A 19,625-nucleotide genomic window follows, 5' to 3' on the forward strand; every position below is an offset into this window, starting at 1 on the left:
AGCTGAGCTTGGAGATGACAAAACTACAGCCAGAGTTAACCATGCTGTAGACCTCACAAGAATCACCTAACCAAATGAATCTCGTTACTGATTTGCCATTGGTGACTAAACTAGGAGGATGCTTCTAAAACTGTGGTTTCCCCAGTACTGACCCCACAGCATTTTGTCCTTCCATTAGTAGCGTATCTATCATATCACATTAGAGAGAGCCTCATGCTTTGTGCTTTTTCCACTGGCCTAAGAATCACCAGAGGGTCAAGGCTCAAACTGGTAGTGTTTCCTAGGCTGGCCCAACGCCCATCCCACCCACTGCAAGTGCTCAGGAAGCGCTCAAGACCTAACTTTAGAAATCCTTAAGTTAAATTCATGTCATAGGAGATAACACTTGCAGGTAAGAGTCCTAGGTTATAAACCACCGCATCACAGGTATTTTGACCTCAAGCACATCGGACGTTAATGATACCAAAACAAATTGGGCTATTGAGTATGAATTCCTCAAATAATCTATCTCTTTCTATTGAACAAGTGGGTAGGGGGCAGGCGTGGGATCCTGCAGGAGGATTGGTTTTACTTACTGATATGGTCGATAGCTCCAGCACAGAACTTGCCATAGAACTTCTTGGCACCCAGACCTCGCAGATCATGTATAGTGAATGGCCAGAGATGCAAGACATTGTTGCGGGAGAAGGCATCTCGTTTCTCAATAACAACCACCTTAGCTCCCAATAAGGATAAGTCAATGGCTGTACGGAGACCACAGGGCCCAGCTCCAATGATGAGACACTGAAAAACACATCTGCTTTCAGGGCAAAGGTAGCACGTCTTAGGAAAGCTCACATTTCTGTAACAATTTCATGATCTGATAACCATCATTCCCTAAAGCCTCCACAAGTAAAGCTATTCTCCTAAGAAATCTTCAGACCTGTCTGGGTCACAGGAGAGCATCTGCAGTGGCTTGAGAGGAAAGCTGGTGATTGTTACGGACAGAGGAGACTGTTAACTGTTAGTGCTTCACATAAATCCAGCACGGGTTCACCTCGTAGGTCTGCAATATACTGAAGTGGTCATCGTTTCAACAAATGACTCGAAAATGTCACCTTTTATTAACAGGAGAGGACCTTCTGAAAGGTTTCTAAGTCAAGCAGATTTCTGTCCAAGGAGACACAGATTATTAAATACATAGTTCAGAGTCCTGAAATGAATCTACCACTCAAGGATTCCCAGAAGGCAACTTTCAAGAGCCCAAGTTTTATGTGCTTAAAAAGAGTTCTAAAATCACCATCTTAGGACTGAAAGTCCAGGGAAATGATGTTAAATGATGTTAAAAACCCATATTCAAGGTGCGAATGCACACTTAACTAATTTGTATTATTCTTAATAAAACACCGCACTCAGTCATAATCTCTCTGAATTTCTTGAATTTTGCTGATGAGTATCTGCCAGAGGCAAACCCACAGTGGAAGGATCTCTAGGTCTCCACACAGGGCAAATTAAAGTCATGAAGTCATTTGCAATTTCGTTTCTCTGCTAGTTTTTTCCAAACTTCTCACAGAAGGTGTTTTCACATAAGGAGGAAAGCAGGAAATAGACTGTCCCTTCTCACTTCCCTGTTCCTATCCCCTGCACAGGTGACTGAATACCTCACCTATTTCATGAAAACTCTATTTCCCTAGATCGTGAAGAAAGCAAAAGAAATATTTTGGCTCACAAAGCCCTTGTTTATCAAAACAAACCTTTGGAATACGGATGAAAAGAGGTCTGAAGATTGTGGCAGATCCCCAAGTTAGCAAATACTATCTAGACCTTATTAGTCACTGAGTATGGAATGACGACTTTTATAAAGATGACATGCCAGGCACCATGAAGCCATGTTCAGACCGGATGCTAACATGGCATGGCATAGCAAAGAAGCTAAGCAACCTGCATCCTCCTAACAGTGTGAAATTCAAAACAGAGCTCGGGGGGGGGGGGGGGGTAGAAAGTTCCTATATCATTTGACTTCAGGGTTGTACTTAAATAGCTAAAACTCTGTTCCATGTGAATACATGAAATAAGAACAGGGTCTGGGACATGGAACAGTCAACTGAACATAAGTAATGGACTCACAGAGTCTGACTTTCTGTACTAAGTCTCTGCTAGACTGTCTAGTTCTCACCCGGTCTACCTCTACTCAATCCCTGTCTTTGGCCTACTTGTCCTCACAATCTTTTCTTTTGTGGCTAATTCCTTAAATCAGTGACCCCAAGGCCCGGGAGAAACCAAACCCTTACCTTGGTGTTAGTGCACGCTTTTCCCTTTTTGTAGTCTTTGTGGCTGCCCCGCTTGTCCAACTTTGCCCACAGTGCTTTGGCTTTCCAGTAGTTAAGCTTGGACTTGAGCTTGTGATAAAAGGAGCGGTAGTCCTTAGGCTTCAGTTCTAGGTGGTCACAGAGCTCTTGGAAGGCCTTGAGGGTCCCCTTGCAGGTGGTGGCCTGCACAAACCGGTCAAAGAGGACGTGAGCGCGATTCATCGTCTCGTTCTTACTGTCCTCCATGCTTCCCCACTCTCAGCAACCCCCAACAAAGGGGGCAGTGGGGTGGCTGTTGATCCACTTGATTCTGTCACATTAATCTAATAAAAATAAAGAAAGAAAAAGGAATGGTTAGCAAATCCAAATTTCTACCTATAAACATTTTTTAGGAGACGTAACTCCTTCTCAGATGAAGTTCTGAAGTATCACAGTCATTTATTCAACAAATGTATATCCTATATCTTCTGTATTCCAGGCACTATCTGTGACACTAGGGATAGAAAGATGAATAAGACAATGTTTGCTTTCAAGGGTCTTACAGCTTAGTGGGTGAGACAGACTCATAAATAGAATGTTAAACGTACTTCTCTAAGTGTCATTAGAGAGAGAGAGGTGTAAGGGATTTGGGAACGAAGATGATGAGCACCTAATTGTAGTGGGTCCTCGTTGAAGATGAACCTCTGAAAGGTGACAGCTGAGTCTTTCACGATAAGTCAGTGTCAGCCAGGCAGGGAAGAAGTGTGGAAGGTAGGAAAAGAAATAAAGTAGGAAGGCTTGTGAGTAAGTGACTTTTACAGATGAAAGACTCAAGGATGATTTCTGGGTTTCCAGCTTAGGCCACTGAGTAAATAATGACACCAGGCCAATGAATTAAAAATAGAAGAACTCATTTGTGAGGGGAGAGTAGTGAGTTCCCTTTTGGCTTATTACGTCTGAGCTGCCTTAAGAGAGGTACTTGCTAGGCAGTCAGGTATATATTTGAAGCTCAGGGGAGTAGCCGGGAACCTAGGCCCAGATTCAGGAGTCATTAGCATACAGATGGTAGTTGCATCTTCAAAAGTGGTACAATTACACAAGGAGAGCCCATGGGAAGAGAGAGCCATGGGCCCTGGGTGAGATCTGGGACTCGTCAACCTGTAAAGAATTGGTAGAGAAAGATGAGCTCTCTAACAAGGTTGTGAGGCACAGTGGAGAGAGATCTGAGGAGAAGCAAAGGGCAGTGTCACATCAGTCTAAGAAGCAAAGTTCAGAAGCTGCCAAGTCAGTAGGGTTTTAAAGGACTGAAAAAGTCCTGCCCCTGCGTGTGGTACATAGCAGGGTGGGAAGACTTTACAGCCATTTCATTTTGCCCACAAACGTATCTGAAAGTAATGATAATGTCCACACTTTCCACTTATCAAAAACACCTACACATCCACCACCCTATGTTTGCTGGACAGAAGCTTTAAGATGGGAGAAGGCACTTTACATGCTCCTTTAATGCCCTCACTCCCTTGAGTCTGTTTCATCATTTTTGTACCACGTTTCATTCATGTATCATCACAACTTAGAACTCCTACTGGAAAGTGGGAGGCAAAAGGCCAAGAGCAAAAACTAAGGCACAGTAAGAACAGAGAAGCGGGTGAGAGAAAGTAGATGAGCACTAATATAGCTCAGAGCCCCCTGTGCCAGATATTGTTTGCATGACCTTGGGCAAGTTACTTGCCTTACCAGGTCTCGATTTTCCCTGGTGTAAGACGAGGGGATTACACTGGATGGTCCCTAAACTCCTCTTCCAATTTTGAAGTTCTCTGACTTTAGTACTAAGAAAATCCTCACAGTCACAGCGCTCACTCCTGGTGTTCTAGCCTGAACTAGCTCCATCATAGGCATACTAGTGTGTCACACTAGTGTCACACTTGCTAACCTAGTGTGACAAACAGGACTGCACTGAAACTTTGCTTTAAAGAAGACTTACTCTTGGAGATGGGGGGAGACAGAGGAAGGGGGGGTGTTGATCCTCTGTGGTCAGGAGGGGTACAGAGGTAAGAAGTGACTCACTCAGTTTTTAGAGAAGCAACCCAAGAGTACTGGGAACTATCAAACTGTATGTGCTAAAGAAATCAACCATCAGAAGAAGGCACCAAGCTCTGGACATGGATGAGACCACGTTCTGTCCAGAAGCTCTTACGTTGGGTAAGCGTCTGTGCAACAGAATCCCCCTTTGTGAAGAAGTAACATCCTTCGTCTCTCTACTCCTTACCATGATATTATAAGGCTAAACCACATCAACAGGAGACCTGTCTTAAGCTTCGCGGGAGAAAGCAATAGCTATCCACTGAGAATGGACATTCTCCCTTTACGTCAGCAGACCCGGCACTCTTCACCCGGAACACACCGACTTGGCTTCTCATCCCAGATATATACTTACTCAACAACCTCTCCTGGCGCTAGATAGAAAAACTACACTGCTACAAAACACAGCTTGTCAAGAAACGGAATTAACCAGAACTAACCTCCAGTTCCTCCTAAATAAAAGTTTATTCTAGGAAACAATATGCGGCAAGAGAAGTATTTTAAAATTCCTAAAAAGAGCCCATTCTTTTTCTTACATGTCAAGGCTTATCTTAGAAATGGTACATCGTAAAAAGAGGTCTTGTAAGAGCAGAAAAAAGACGTGTCTCTCCAAATGCAGAAGGGTAACAGGTAACAACTGATGACTGGAAACAAAGGTCCCAGAGTGACTGCCTCTTGCCTTCCTTGTGTAGATTTCTGTGGCTTTATTTGCAGTTTTGGCAAACAGACAGCATTTTGCAATCCTGACCCTGCATGCCCGACCTCTATTCATAGTCGACTCTGACTCCACCAGAGTCAGAATGTTTGGAAAGCTTTGAAAACACCTGGTCTGATCACTCTGCCTCTTGTCAAAGAAGAAAATGATTTCTTTTTGTTCCTAAAAAGCAGTCAGTCACCTTCCACTCCTTGCCAGCATTTGGAGCACTCAGTACCAGGATGTTCTTGCTGAAACCAACACATTAAAAATCCTGCAACTTTGGGGCACCTGGGTGGCTCAGTTGGTTAAGTATCTGTCTCTTGGTTTTGGCTTGGGTCATGATCCCAGGGTCCTGAGATCAAGTCCCGAGTTTGGCTCCATGTTGAGTGTAGAGTCTGCTGGAGATTCTCTTCCTCTCCCACTGCCCCCACCCCCTTGCTTGCATGCATGCAGGCGCACTTTCTCTCCCACTCAAATAAATAAAATCTTTTTGAAAATCCTGCAACATTATTTATAAAAGCCTTTCCTCTGTCATAATGCCTGTCTTAAGCTTACAACTCCCCAAAGTGTCTTGGGCATTTATTTTCAAAGAAAAATTCTGCTTTGTACACTAATACCTCCTTGGTAGGCTGTTGCCCACTCTGTTTGAAATATTCACTTCCACAGAGCTACTAACCACCACAGAGAGTTTCCAAATCAACCCCGACCCCAGATGAACACCTTCATTAATAACTGGCCCCCAATCCTTCTGTTGACTTTCGGGTTTCAGCCACAGCTCCCAGACAGCTGCAGACAGTCTGCTCACAAGCAGCAGTCAAGTATTAAATGCACAGTCTAAGGGATTTCGACCTGCAGGTCACTAATGACAACAGATAAATAGAGGTAAGTTGGTTCCTGGAACAATGCGACAAGCACCAAAGGTAAGAGTACACAAGATTAATTCCCCTGGGTTGCCTCACTTTTCCTACTTTGCAAGCCAAATGACCACAGCAGGAAGATATTCCCAAGTGCTACAGCATTACTCTGTACCTCTGCTGGACTGGGACTGTGTCATTTAGCAAGGGGAATCTGGCATTCTGATTCATTCTGAGAGCAGCTGGGGAGAACTGCAAAAGGGCCATTCCTGTTGTCACCCTCATTCCTGAAGGTCAACTCAGATCCTGCTTCTCCCGGCCTCTCCTGGACTATCCCTGTGTGCCAAACATCCTAGTATCCTGGGAAAATTCCGTATTTGCAATTACAGGAACCTAAAGACCCCAGGAAACCTGGCCGGAGGGGGCCAGAAATCCTGGGGACTGAAAAGCCAAGGTGTAGAAGGAAGGGAAATAGGAAGTGAGGAGTCTGAGGAGGGAAGAGGAAGAGGAGATGATGCCAGGTTTCCAGGGCACTGGTGCAATTTCTGCCAGTGGACAATATCCTACATGTTTTGTCCCGTGGCAGCTGACTGCTGACTCAGAAGCCTTGCACATTCCTTGGCTGTGGAGGAAAATGCTGGAGAGGCAGCCTATGAAGTACATGCAGGAACAGAATTTATGTTTCTATTTACAACAAGAGTAAAAAGCTGTCACTGACTCACGGCCGGTTATCAGAACACTCAATCTCTAACTTAGAGTAGGTGGATGATTATTTGTAGGAGGGGAGAACTATGTTTAAAGATAGAAAAGGGAACGGGCGCCTGGGTGGCTCAGTTGGGTTAAGCCTCTGCCTTTGGCTCAGGTCATGATCTCAGGGTCCTGGGATTGAGCCCCACACCCTCTGCTCAGCAGGGAGCCTGCTTCTCCACCCCCCTTCCTGCCTCTCTGCCTACTTGTGATCTCTGTCAAATAAATAAATAAAATCTTAAAAAAAAAAAAAGAAAGAAAGAAAGAAAAAAAGAAAAGGGAGGGGCACCCTGGGTGGCTCAGTTGGTTATGCGGCTGCCTTTGGCTCCCGTCATGACCCCAAGGTCCTGGGATTGAGTTCTGCTTCAGACTCCCTGCTCAGCGGGGAGTCTCCTTCTCCCTCACCCTCTGCCCCTCCCCATCTCCCACTCATTCTCTCTCTCTCTTGCTCAAATAAATAAATAAAATCCTTAAAAAATAGGAAAGGGAAAGAGAAACAAAACAAGAAAGTAGGAATTATACTTTAAGAGTATGAAACCAGGGATGCTTGGGTGGCTCAGTCAGTTAAGTGTCCGACTCTTGGTTTTGGCTCAGGTCACGATCTCAGGGTTGTGAGACTGGACCCCGCGTCAGGCTCCATACCCCGTGTGGAGACCGCTTAGGAATCTCCCTCTCCCTCTCTAAAAAAAAAAATAAAGAGTATGAAACCAGAGTCAAGTTTAATTTTCTCCCTAGCCAATGCAGCATCAATATACCAGCAGATGTGTAAATCTCTGAATCTTATTAAGGAATCTAAGAAATTCTTCTTTCTCTAACCCATTCAGTCAGAGCTGTGACTTGTCTGAAAGGATCTTAGCAGTAAGTAGATCTACAGGAAGGCCGGTTTTGGAATGTGATTAGGAGGAAACTTAGATGAAAACTGCACTTCAGGTTATAGAGATTCCTGTGTGTTTTGTCTCAGAAACAAAGACCAAATTTTCCAAGTGCCTTGAGCTCTTCATCAGTCTTTCTGCAACAAAGGCCACTCAGGCTACTATCATCTGTGGATGGGAACACTGAGGCCCTCGCCTCAGGAGGCAATGAGCTGACTGAACCAGACGGTCTGGGAATGAGACTCCTTGTCGCCTCCTACTACTTCCCATCTCGGGCACCAATGGCTTCTCTCTCACAGACTTATCTAAGGTTCTGCAGGTACCTAGGAAGCAAGCCCAAAATACAATTGGGAAAGCAGTCTTTCTCCTGCATTCTTGTTTCTGCACTAGTCCATCCTCAGCTTGTTTCTGACTTCCCCCCCTATTTAGCATCAAACTGACACTCAGCAAGATGCTGAGGACACATGAAACCAGTCTCCACCCTACCCTCCCCCACCATGCCCTTCCTCAAACCCTAGATCTGCTCTTTAGTCATACTGTATTACTCACCTGCAACTCTCAGTTCACAAAGTCATTATTTAAATGGCTCCCTCCTCCACTAAGAGCTTCCTTAGGGTAGGGACCAGGTCTTTGTAGCTATAGCCTGACCTGTAGTGGAAACACAGTTTCTTTGGAGCTGATGAGGGGAACAGAATCTCCTCAAGGGATTCAGTATGGGAGCCCAGAAGCTCCACACTGGAAGGACCAGTCCTGGGGAAAAGCACTGGCCTTGGCCTGCATGGCTGGGGAAGGTGGAGAACTGGATACATGTTACAGAGACTTCTACCTTGCTACCAAAAAAAGTATCTAAAAATGCAAAGGTAAGCCTGGACAGGGAGTGATGTCCTAAAAGACACTAGCAAGAATGTAGCACTTTTCAAGATATGGAAGCAACCCAAGTATCCATCCATAGATGACTGGATCAAGAAGATGTGAGAGATATATACTAGGAAGTATAACTCAACCATAAAAAATAATTAAATCTTGTCATTTGCAACAAGATGGATGGTTCTAGAGGGTATAATGCTAAGTGAAATAAGTCAGAGAAAGACAAATACCATATGTTTTCACTCATATGCGGAATTTAAGAAACAAAACAAATGAACAAACAAAAAAGACCAAAAAAAAAAAAAAAAGACTCAAATACAGAGAACAAACTAGTGGTTGCTACAGGGGAGGTGTGTGGGTGAAACAGATAAAGAAAATTAAGAGTACACTTATCTTGATGAACACTGAGAAATGTATAGAACTGCTGAATTATACTGTATACCTAAAACTAATGTAACATTGTATGTTAATTCTACTTGAATAAAAAAAAAGGTTTTCCCCTTGTTCAATATACTGTATTCTAGATAATCCCTTGATGTTTAGATTTATTCATTTTCTCTAATCAGCTGTTCAGTTTTTAATTTCAACATTTTTAGATCTCATTTCTGAAAGTTCTTTCTCATATTTTCCTGCCCATTTTTTATAGTCTCTTGCTCTAAAAACCAGTATTTATTCAGTATTTTGCCTATAAAGTTTATTACACTAAGTTATATTATACTCTATTACAATTCCTGGGTTTGTACATGTGCTATTTTTTTTCCTATTGACTGTCACTCATGTTTTTATTATGTTTAGTAATTTTTTTCCCCAGAGCGGAGGTGGGGAGATAGGGGTGGTAGGGATTAAAGAGAACATTTATCATGATGTCAAAATAAATAAAATAAATAGGAGGTGCACCTGGGTGGCTCAGTCGGTTAAGATTCTGCCTTTGTCTCAGGTCATGATCCCGAGGTCCTGGGATCAAGTTCTGCGTCGGGGCTCCCTGCTCAGTGGGAGCCTGCTTCTCCCTCTCCCTCTTACCCTTCCCCCATTCATGCTTGCGCACTCTCTCGCAAATGAATAAATAAATAAATAAATCTCTTAAAAAATAAATAGGAAAAAATGAATTCAAAAAAATTTTTAACTGGGGCACCTGGGTGGCTCAGTGGGTTAAGCCTCTGCCTTCAGCTCAGGTCATGATCTCAGGGTCCTGGGATCGAGCCCCGCATCGGGCTCTCTGCTCAGCAGGGAGCCTGCTTCCTCCTCTCTCTCTCTGCCTACTTGTGATCTCTGTCTGTCAAATAAATAAATAAAATCTTTAAAAAAAAATTTTTTTTAACTAAAAAAATGTAGCACTTTTGTTATGAATTCTCATACCACTTTATCCTTGGTTATGACCCTCTCTAGAAAGATCTGAGAAAGAGCCTGGACAATGTGATCTCTGTACTTTCTTCTAAGTCTCTAATTCTGAAGACATGGTTAAGGCCCTATCTTCTGTGTTATAACTTCTCTAACTTTATTTTATACCAGAAAAACAAGGAGTCAAAAAGAACGATGTCCCCTTCCAATCTAAAAAGAACAACCCCTGAAGCTGGTTTCTTATAAATAGTTTCCTCATCTACAAAATGAAGTAATACCCACGAGATCACAGAGTTTTGCAGGAACTGAAGTAATGAATGTAAAATGTTCAGCAGTGCCAGGCACACGGCAGGACCCTGTAAGTGGCAGTAGTTATTATTAACCAGTTATTTATAATCCCAGCAACAAAAGGTTATACTCCAGCTAAATAAATGGCTCACACACCAGGACTCGAGTGCTCAGATAGCTTTGTTTTTTGAAAAGAAAAACGTTTCAAAACTTTCTTTGTTCCATCATTGCTCTGCACCCTCTCCATTCCATCTGTTCTAAAAGGTGTGATAATGGTGGAGGGCTATAGGAATAAGATTTGTGTAAGTTCCTACCAAACTTAAGTATTAAAACAAGAAAGATGGATTTCCATCAATAATGGTAAAAACAGCTAATGTACTGAACCAATAGTTACTAGCTGTCGGGTATTGCATCTTCACCTCAATCCTCTGAGGTAATCCATCCCCTCCATTTACAGATGGGGAAACTTCAAGTTGAAGAACTTTATTTTTTTTTTTAAGATTTTATTTATTTGACAGAGGGAGAGAGATCACAAGTAGGCAGAGCAGCAGGCAGAACGAGGAGGGGAAGCAGGCTCCCCACTGAGCAGAGAACCCAATGCGGGGCTCGATCCCAGGACCCTGAGATCATGACCTGGGCTGAAGGCAGAGGCTTAACCCACTGAGCCACCCAGGCACCCCTCAAGCTGAAGAGCTTTAAAGGCCACACAGCAAGAAAGTAATGAGCCATGTTTTGCATCCTGAGCTATCTACTTCAGACCCCAAAGCCTCACCACTATGAGAAACCACCTGAGAACACAGCTGGAGAAATAAAGGCGCATTGGAAAGCATGCTCCCAGCTCCTTGCTGCCCGAGAGCCAGAACCTGCAGGTGTACACACAGATCACAGACAGACCCTGCCTGTTACGAAGGTCGCTGCTCAGCTACCGACAGACAGGCAGTTTCAAGCAAATTTAGTAAGGATACACAATGCACGATTCTTTTTCTTCTCACAAGTTATCGCTGCATCTGCTCCTTTGAAATGGAGCCTTTTCATAAATGGCAGTAAGGACGGTCTGGTTTCACTGCAATTCTTCCCATTGGCTGCTGAAGGGCGAGGCAACTAAAATAGTACTAGTAGAGTTCTTATCAGTCTGCATTCTTCAGGAGGCTCTCGCACCCCAGCCAACAGCAACACCTTTGAGGAGTCCATTACAAAGAATGTTTGAATCCTCTACTGCCATTCCATGCATTGTAAGAACTCAGGGCACGACAAGGTGAACCTCTACCTACCCACTACCAAGAGGACAGCACTGAGTTACAAAGATCCGGGCTCTCAGGGTGATGAAGGGCCTCTGGCCGGGAGAAAGGCTCACTGAGGTTGGGAGAAAGGCTCACTGAGGTTGTGAGAAAGCACAACCCAAAAGCTGCTCTTCTACAAGAGGGTGTGCTCCCATCTACTTTGTTCAGTTCTGTGCACCAGTTCTAGGAACACAACAGATGTTCAATGAGGTTTTGCTGACTACAGGGGACACCAAGCCAGGTACACCCTCTGCAGACTCAGGAAATAGTCCAGCTGACTCCTGGGCAGAGTGCTGGGTAGGGCCAACTAAGCACAGGGGCTCAGACAACACCAATGCTGTGGCAATCCAAAGGGACATAAAAACCCCCATAAAGATGACTGTACAGCTGCTGGGAAAAATTTGAGGTCCTGTAAAGGCACTCACTCTGTCACATCTTAATGATCTGCCTCCCCCAGGGGCAGACCTGCAGCCAGAGCATTCCCAGAACATACAAACAACTGGCAAGAGATTAACCTGGAATAGAATTTGGGGTTTCTCAGTTGTGCAGTCTGCCTACTACCAGTTACCATGAATCACAAACTACACAATGGTCAAGGTTGGGTAGGATCTGAAAGATCATCTAACCTAGCCAGCCATCCCACACTTGCATCTTGTATATACCAGCCACAACACAGGAACACCTCCAATGACAGGCAACTTTCTATCTTAGGAAGTAATCTTCACAATCTTCCATCAGTTTGAAATGCTAATTTCCCAAGGACTCAACTTCTATGTAGAAGACCAAAATCATTCTGCCCATCATTTTTTTACCCAGGTCCAAAATTTCCCTCTAAGCGACATCCAGAACAAAACTAGTTCCTCTCTTTTACACAACAACCTTCCAAATATTTGCTATCTACACATTCTCCTTCAACTGTTTCAATTTTGACATGGTTTTCAGTTTACCTTCTTTAGCATTCTTCGACAAATCCCATCATTAATGTCTATACCCATCTCATCTGCCTTTCCTCCTGTAACAGTGAGCAGACAACTATCCACATGCCGACCTGAAGCAACCCTCCATCTGTGCACCCAATCCCATCTCCTCCTACTCAACTACATGGTCTCCTACACTGGTCCCTCTCTCCCGCATTAACCTCCTCCCCGAAACTGAACTATTTCCATCAACGTAACACCTCTCTCTCATTTTTAAAAACCATGCCCTGTCCCCATGTCCTCTGACTAGCTTACTCCACTCCCAGAAAGAACTGCCTGTGGTCACAACTTTTTCTTCTCCACTTTCTTTTGAACCTACAGCAATTAGTTTGATCCCTACCACTCCATGGAAATGTCTCTTCAAGGATGTGCATCATTTCCCTACTGTCAAATCTAACAGCCAATTCTCAGTCCTAGCATCTGCAACCTATCTGCAGTGTGAGTCACAGCTGATCAACCGTCTTCTTTGCCTCTAGGACACCACTCTCTTGGTTCTCCTCTTGCCTCACTAGCCACTTCCCTGTGTCCTCTGCTGGTCCCTCACACATTGCCATCTGCTGCACGAGGAAATGGCCACAGGATCACCTCGTTTTGGGCACTCTTCTCAACCTACATCTACTCCCTAAAGATCATTGATGGCTTAAAATTTTTAAATTGTACACACAGTTATCTCTCTGTAGGTATAATTTTTTAAACTTTCACAGTTTACCCTTACTACTGAGATATTCTGATGTTTTGTATTCTATTTCACTAAAAAAAAAAAATTACTTATCCCCACTTGATTTCATGACCCATTAAGGAGACATAATACACTTTGAAAACCCTCCAGTCCCATGGCTTTAAGCACCATTTCACAGTAGAGATAGTTGAAGGTGCTCCAATATTTATTTTCTCTCTTCTGAACTTGTATAACCAATTGCTTATATGACACCTTTGACCTGGATATTTGACAGGCATCTCAAACTTAACATACACAAAACCAAGTACTTGGTTCCCATTCCTACCCTCAGCCTGCTTCTTCCTCAGTATTCTGCATCTTAGTAAATGATACCACCATCCACCTACTCACTCAATCCAAAAACCTTAGAATTATCCTAATTTCTGTCACATCTCATGTTCAGTTTCTCAGTAACTTTGGTCTATCTTCAAAACACAGCACCAATCCAACCACTTTTTACCATCTCTTCTTTTACCACCTTCATCAAAGTCACGATCATCTCTTACTTGGATTACTGCAACAGCCTCTCTCCCCTTCCACTGTCCAAATTCTGTTCCCCAACCCCGAATATCTTCTACACAGCAGCCCTAGCTTTCACTTAAACGTGAGTCAAATCAGGTGATACACCTCTGGTCAGATGCTCCAATGGCTTCCCACCCTATAGCTAAATCCAAAGTCCTTACAATGGCCTCTAAGGCCTTGAGCGGCCTGCCCCCACTTCCGTATCTCCTTGTTTATGTCCTACCACTCTCCCTTACACTCCTTGGGCTCTAGCTAGACTGGCCTCTTCCTGTTCATCAAGCACCCTCAGCAGGCTGTGCACTCAGAGTCTCTGACCTTCCTTGTCTCTTGCCTGGTGATCTCCACCCAGACAGCTACATGCTTTCTTTCCCACTTTCTTCAGATCTTTGCTCAAATACCACCTAATTAGTCAAACCTTTCCTGACCACCTACGTGAAAGAACACCAATCTCCTATCACCCTTGCTTTATTTTTCCTCTGGCATTTGTTATCACTTGACACAGTATGTGGTTTATTTGCTTATTGTCTGCCTCCTCCAGCGGAATGGAGGCCCAACTAAAAAAAAGTAAAGAGCTTGACTGAAATGTACCCTAAACTGTTGATACATACTGTATAGTATATCTCCAAATTCTTCTTATTCTAAAATATGTCTCCCTAACCCTATACTTATATGCTTTGTTTTCAAGACCCCTCAGAACCTTTTAACTACTTTCACTGAATTTCATCTTGTTTGACTCAGCCAGAGCCATGGCTATAGCTCCCATCTTGGGGAAAAAGCGAACATTTTTACAAGGGCCCACAAGACCTTGTAGCAGTATTTCACATAATTTTGGTCTCAAGGTTCCTTTATACTCTTAAAAATATTGATCTATCCATGTTTAATGTATTTAAGGTTAAAAGAGAAAAAAATTTCATTAGTTATTAATTCATTTAAAAATAACAATCCATTATATAGCCACATAATTAATGTATTTTATAAAAAACAAAAATATTTTCCAAAACAAAATTTAGTGAGAAGAGTGATGTTTTTATATTTTTGCAAAGCTCCTAAATGACAGCTGGATTCCCGTATCTGCTTTCTACATCCCATCTGTTGCAACACACACATATCATGTAGCCTCCAGAAAACTCCACTGTACACTCATGAGTATAAAAGAGTAGAAAAGGCAAATAATATCATCTTAGTATTCTTGTGAAACACCTAATGGATGCCCTGAAAAGGTCTCAGAGAGCCCTAAAATCTACACCCCATACACACCTTACCCCTCTAACCTCTTCCTGCTACCCATCGTGCACACTCCCTCAGCCAGACTAGACCCTTTGCTGTCCCTCATACACACCAGACACACACCTCAGTCTTTGCACTAGCTGCTCCCTTTGTCTGAAATACTCTCCCCTCAGATCATTCATGCATACAAAAAGAACTGAGCAGCCATTATGTGCTGAGTACTTTTCTAGATTCTTGAAATAACACTATCACCTTCAAGGGCAGAAGTCTTCTGATGGAGCTGACAGGAACACAGTTAACTCCTTTACTACCCTTGGATATTTATTCAAATGTCACCTCTCTAGTGTCGCCTTCCCTGACCACATTATTTAAAAGGGACTCCCCACTCTGTGTATCCCCTTTCCTGGTTTTCCCCAAACAACTCAAATTGTTATTTATTTATTGTCTGTCTTCCTCTCTAGAATGTAAGCCCCATGAGGGTAAGGATTTTTGCCAATTTGTCCACTACTATTTTATTATTATGCCTGGGACAGTTCCTGGTTCATAGCAGGTATACAATAATTACCTCCTGAATAAATAAGTGAATAGGTAAATAAACTTCTCCAGCCTGCCAAGGCAGAATTCTGTTAGGATTTGAGACGTAATCATATCAAATGAAAATGGATTGAGTATCTTTGGGCAAATGCCATCAGGGTAGGAGAAGGAGTACACAGAGATCAGGGAATCAATCCCACAAGGAGAATCCAGGTGGTCTCCACCCTCTGCTCTGCTGATGATTTGGTCCTTCCACATGACCACTACCTGCTCTAGACCTGCCTTATCCAGGCCCTGCCCAGGAGGCCACTGCACCCAGCTCAGGACCTGCAAGGTGTAGAGGAGAGCAGGACAGGAGCCAAGACCTAGAGACAGCTTTCTTTCAACAGCCAAACAGGTTCAAAGCCACTGTCCCCTATAAAAAGAAACTGGGTTTTAGAAGAGTGGTATCAGTGGCATGAAATGCTATATAACAGGCCCCAGCCCACTTCCCTAGAGAGATAAGGGAAGCAGCCATAATATTTCTAAATCCAAGTTGCGTGTGTAGTTTTTAAATCTGCATCAGAAAACCAAGAACCTGTCTTAAGCCCAGGGTGTCTGAAAAGGCAGCACTTTTTCACTCAAGGCAGGATAACAAAGGGGAGCCAAAGGGTGATTGTGCGTTTCACTATTCACCAGCTTCTCTGATAGGGCTGCCCAGAGATTAGGTGGAGAGGTAGGGAGGCAAACACAGACAGATAGTGTGACACTTGAAATACCAGCTTCAGAAGTGGAATAGAGATGGGATAAAAACTTTTCTAAGCTGCTGGAGAGAAAAAATTAAAAAGTCAGCTGTGCAGCCTGATGTGGCCACACCACACCATCACATCCAACCACAGGTGGGGCCTCAATCCTATCCAGCAATTCTTTCGTGGAACCCACTCTGGTTCCTGTACCCTGGCTCTGTGTTCTCAGGGCCCCACTCCATAACCCCTTCCACTCTCAATGCTCTTGCCTCTCACATGGTCAAGAAGAGAGTAAAGGATGCCCTCACCCTCCTGCTCCCCCAACTCAGAAAAAGTCCCACCAGTCAGAGGCTGCCCAGCCCATCCACGTGGTTCTCCTCTGAATCTGGGTCCATCTACTAGCGTACATTTCCCCATTTTAAGCATTTGTAAGTGTGCAGCTTGGTGGCATTAAGTATACCCATGTGTTTATAACCATCATCACCATCCATGTGTCACACATTTTAAACTTCTTCACTACCAGCTTACTTCTCCTTTAGCCTGCCAATATGCTGGAGTCTCTCGATCTTACACACAGACACAGACACACATACCCCCACCCCCTGGCTATGAAACCAGTATGGCCGCCAACCTACCAATCTCTCCCACCTGCTTTCACAACTGAGGTTCCTGGAAAAGCAGTCGGCTTTTCTGTTACCACTTCATGACTTCTTAATGACTCCTCTGTCCATCTTTTCATTCCCTCTTCAATCTGGCTTCTGTCTCCATCACTTCACCGAGATTGACAATAGTTTCCTAATTGTGAAAGGCTCAGACACTTCAATCCTTACCTTACTTGTTCCCTCTCAGTAGCTCTTCCTAGAAACTGCCCCTCCCCTGGCTCTATCTCCTGCTTCTCCTACTACTATTCTCATTGTTGCTCAGCTCTCTCAAATGGCTCCAATGATTTCATGCATTCCTGTCTTTCATAAAATTAGATGACACCTAAACTTTTACCTTTTGTGACCTTGCTGAGGTCCAAATGTTACTAGGTATCTTTTTTTTTTAAAAAAGATTTTATTTATTTGACAGAGATCACAAGTAGGCAGAGAGGCAGGCAGAGAGAGAGAGAGAGGAAGGGAAGCAGGCTCCCGGCTGAGCAGAGAGCCCGATGCCGGGCTCGATCCCAGGACCCTGAGGTCATGACCTGAGCCGAAGGCAGAGGCTTTAATCCACTGAGCCACCCAGGCGCCCCACTAAGTATCTTCACCTAGACATCCTGTATTACCTCAGAATGAGGAATCCAAAATTTCTGCTCTCTTCCCCCAATTTACACCGTCTTATACAGACTAATGCTACAACCATCCACAAATCAAATGGAAATCATCTCAGACCCTTCTCTGTCTTCACCTCTCAATCTAATCAACCAAAAGCAAAGTCCCACTGATTCTAACTCTCCAGGACTTCTATTTATAGAGTTCATACTCACTACCATTATCGTGGTAAAAGCATCCACAATATCTAGCTTGGACTGTATTATAATAGCTTTTTAATCTTTTTTTTTTTTTTTTAAAGATTTTAGGGTCTCCTGGGTGGCTCAGTGGGTTAAGCCTCTGCCTTTGGCTCAGGTCATGGTCTCAGGGTCCTGGAATCGAGCCCCACATTGGGCTCTCTGCTCAGCAGGGAGCCTGCTTCCTCCTCTCTCTCTGCCTGCCTCTCTGCCTACTTGTTTTCTCTCTCTGTCAAATAAATAAGTAAAATCTTAAAAAAAAAGCCAACCCCCAAAAAGATCTTATTTATTTATTTGAGAGACAGAGAGTGAGAGAGCAAGCACAAGTGGGGAGGGGAGCAGACTCCTCGCTGAGCAGGGCTTGATCCCAGGACCCTGGGATCATGACCTGAGCTAAAGGCAGATATTTAACTGACTGAGCCACCCAGGTGCCCCAGCCTTTGAATCTTACTTCCCTTCCAATCCACCCTCCATGACTGCCATAGTGTTCTTGTTTAAGAGCAAGTGTGATTCTTTGCCTCTGATGTGATATTACGGCCCTCCAATATCTTTAGGAAATAATCCAAACCATCAGCAAGGTTCAGAAGGTCCACCAAGATGTAACACCAGCCTTCTTTCCTACACTTCCAAACACAAACCATTTTCTTCAGTCACACTTGCAGTTACTGGGATGTACCAGACTCTTACAAACTTCTTGAACTTTGTTCATGTCATTCCCCTTTGCCTAGTATGCCCTTTCTCCCTGTCCACTTGAAATGACCCCACCTACCCTCCCGGCCCCCCCACCCCCGTCAAAGTTCACTTCCTCCTCTGTGTCTCTTCTCACCTTGGTACATATCTCTCTTTGGACACTTACCAATGGCTCTGGAATACGTCCATTTCTGTCTACACATTACTCATGCGATGCTAGTTAGGAGGAAGGGTAATTCATTTTTATTGCACTTAGTACACATGTTCGTGGAAAAGCAGGTGCCAGGAAAAAAGAAAAAACATAAATGAAAGGCTTACTTGGGCCACAGTGTTTAATGTCACAGAGGTAGAGAAAAGGGGAAAAGGTATCTGTGTGACGATTAGTTTGTTATTGACTCGTTATTGATTTAGGGTATGAGAGAAAGACAAGTGGCCAAGCTGAGGTCCCTAAGACATCTCTGGACAGTTCCTGATTATAAAAAGGATCACTACTTTCAATTCACATTCCAGAATGGTAATACCCTTTTTCAGATACCAAATGATCCCTAAGTTACTGGAATTGTGACTTTGAAGCTCCCAAATTAGAGCATCTAAAGAAAAAACGATGCCCCCTAGGGTTCTTGGAGACTGGAAAGGGGAAGGAAGGGAAAGACAAATCAAGTGAAGTATGTGCTCTTCCGAGAAGAGTGGCTGTAACTCAGGAGTGCTAAGAGAAGCTGTTTCAGGAGGCTGACAGCAACAAAGAGATCCTGATTTCCCAGCAAGGTAGATGTGCCCCCTCCACCTCAAATCCATGAACCAAGCCAACCAACTAGATCTGCCTCGGCTCCAGGCCACAGGAGGTGGGGCTACCTGGCTCCAAGGCCATGGTTTCTTCAACCACTTTCATAGAAAAAACTTCAGTTGTTCTCTCCAAAGCAGAAATAAAATGAGAGGGCTAATTTTAAACTATCTCTATAGAATATACTTTCCCTTCTGAATTAGCTTAAAAGGGTATGGAACTGAGGCATAATTTTCCCAGTGAGACAGAATTCTTCTCTGTACCAAATGCTCAAGGCCAACCCCTACTCTACTCTGAGTCTTGTTGAGCTCTGACATCAGATGATCACTCCTACAGCTGATTCTCTAACTCCTTCACATGGGAAAGAGTCCATTTGGTTAGAAATGAAACAGCCAAAGAAAGGCAATAACAAACTTTTCTTTTTTATGTTTAAGGAATATTAAAAATTCCCTAAGCAACACTCTGGTAGAGTCTTCAAAGTGTATAGCCCACAGCTACTCCCTCCTTGCCCCACCCCCAGCCCCTGGGAATGACTCCCCCACCCTGTCCAAGGGGGTACTGAAGTACTGCTGACACATTAGTTTCTACTCTCCCAAAGACCAATCATCAAAAACCAACTGACACAAGGCCTTTGGGCTCCAAAATTCCACTACTCAGGGCTCAAAGCCAGCAA

General features: G+C 43.8%; 1 protein-coding gene across 1 annotated transcript in view; it reads right to left on the minus strand.

The window, feature by feature from the left end:
- The window catches only part of MICAL3 (microtubule associated monooxygenase, calponin and LIM domain containing 3), a 195,512-nt gene that overhangs the window by 111,151 nt on the left and 64,736 nt on the right, over positions 1 to 19,625 (minus strand). The window contains exons 2-3 of the mRNA XM_080812092.1: positions 2,271 to 2,611; positions 576 to 783 (exon numbers count right to left, since the gene is read on the minus strand). Of these exons, the coding sequence (XP_080668218.1) occupies positions 576 to 783; positions 2,271 to 2,534 (472 nt within the window). The 5' untranslated portion in view covers positions 2,535 to 2,611. The remainder of the gene's footprint in view (positions 1 to 575; positions 784 to 2,270; positions 2,612 to 19,625) is intronic.

The sequence above is a fragment of the Martes martes genome, assembly GCF_963455335.1.
Source record: "Martes martes genome assembly, chromosome: 8".
Taxonomy (NCBI): Eukaryota; Metazoa; Chordata; class Mammalia; order Carnivora; family Mustelidae; genus Martes; species Martes martes.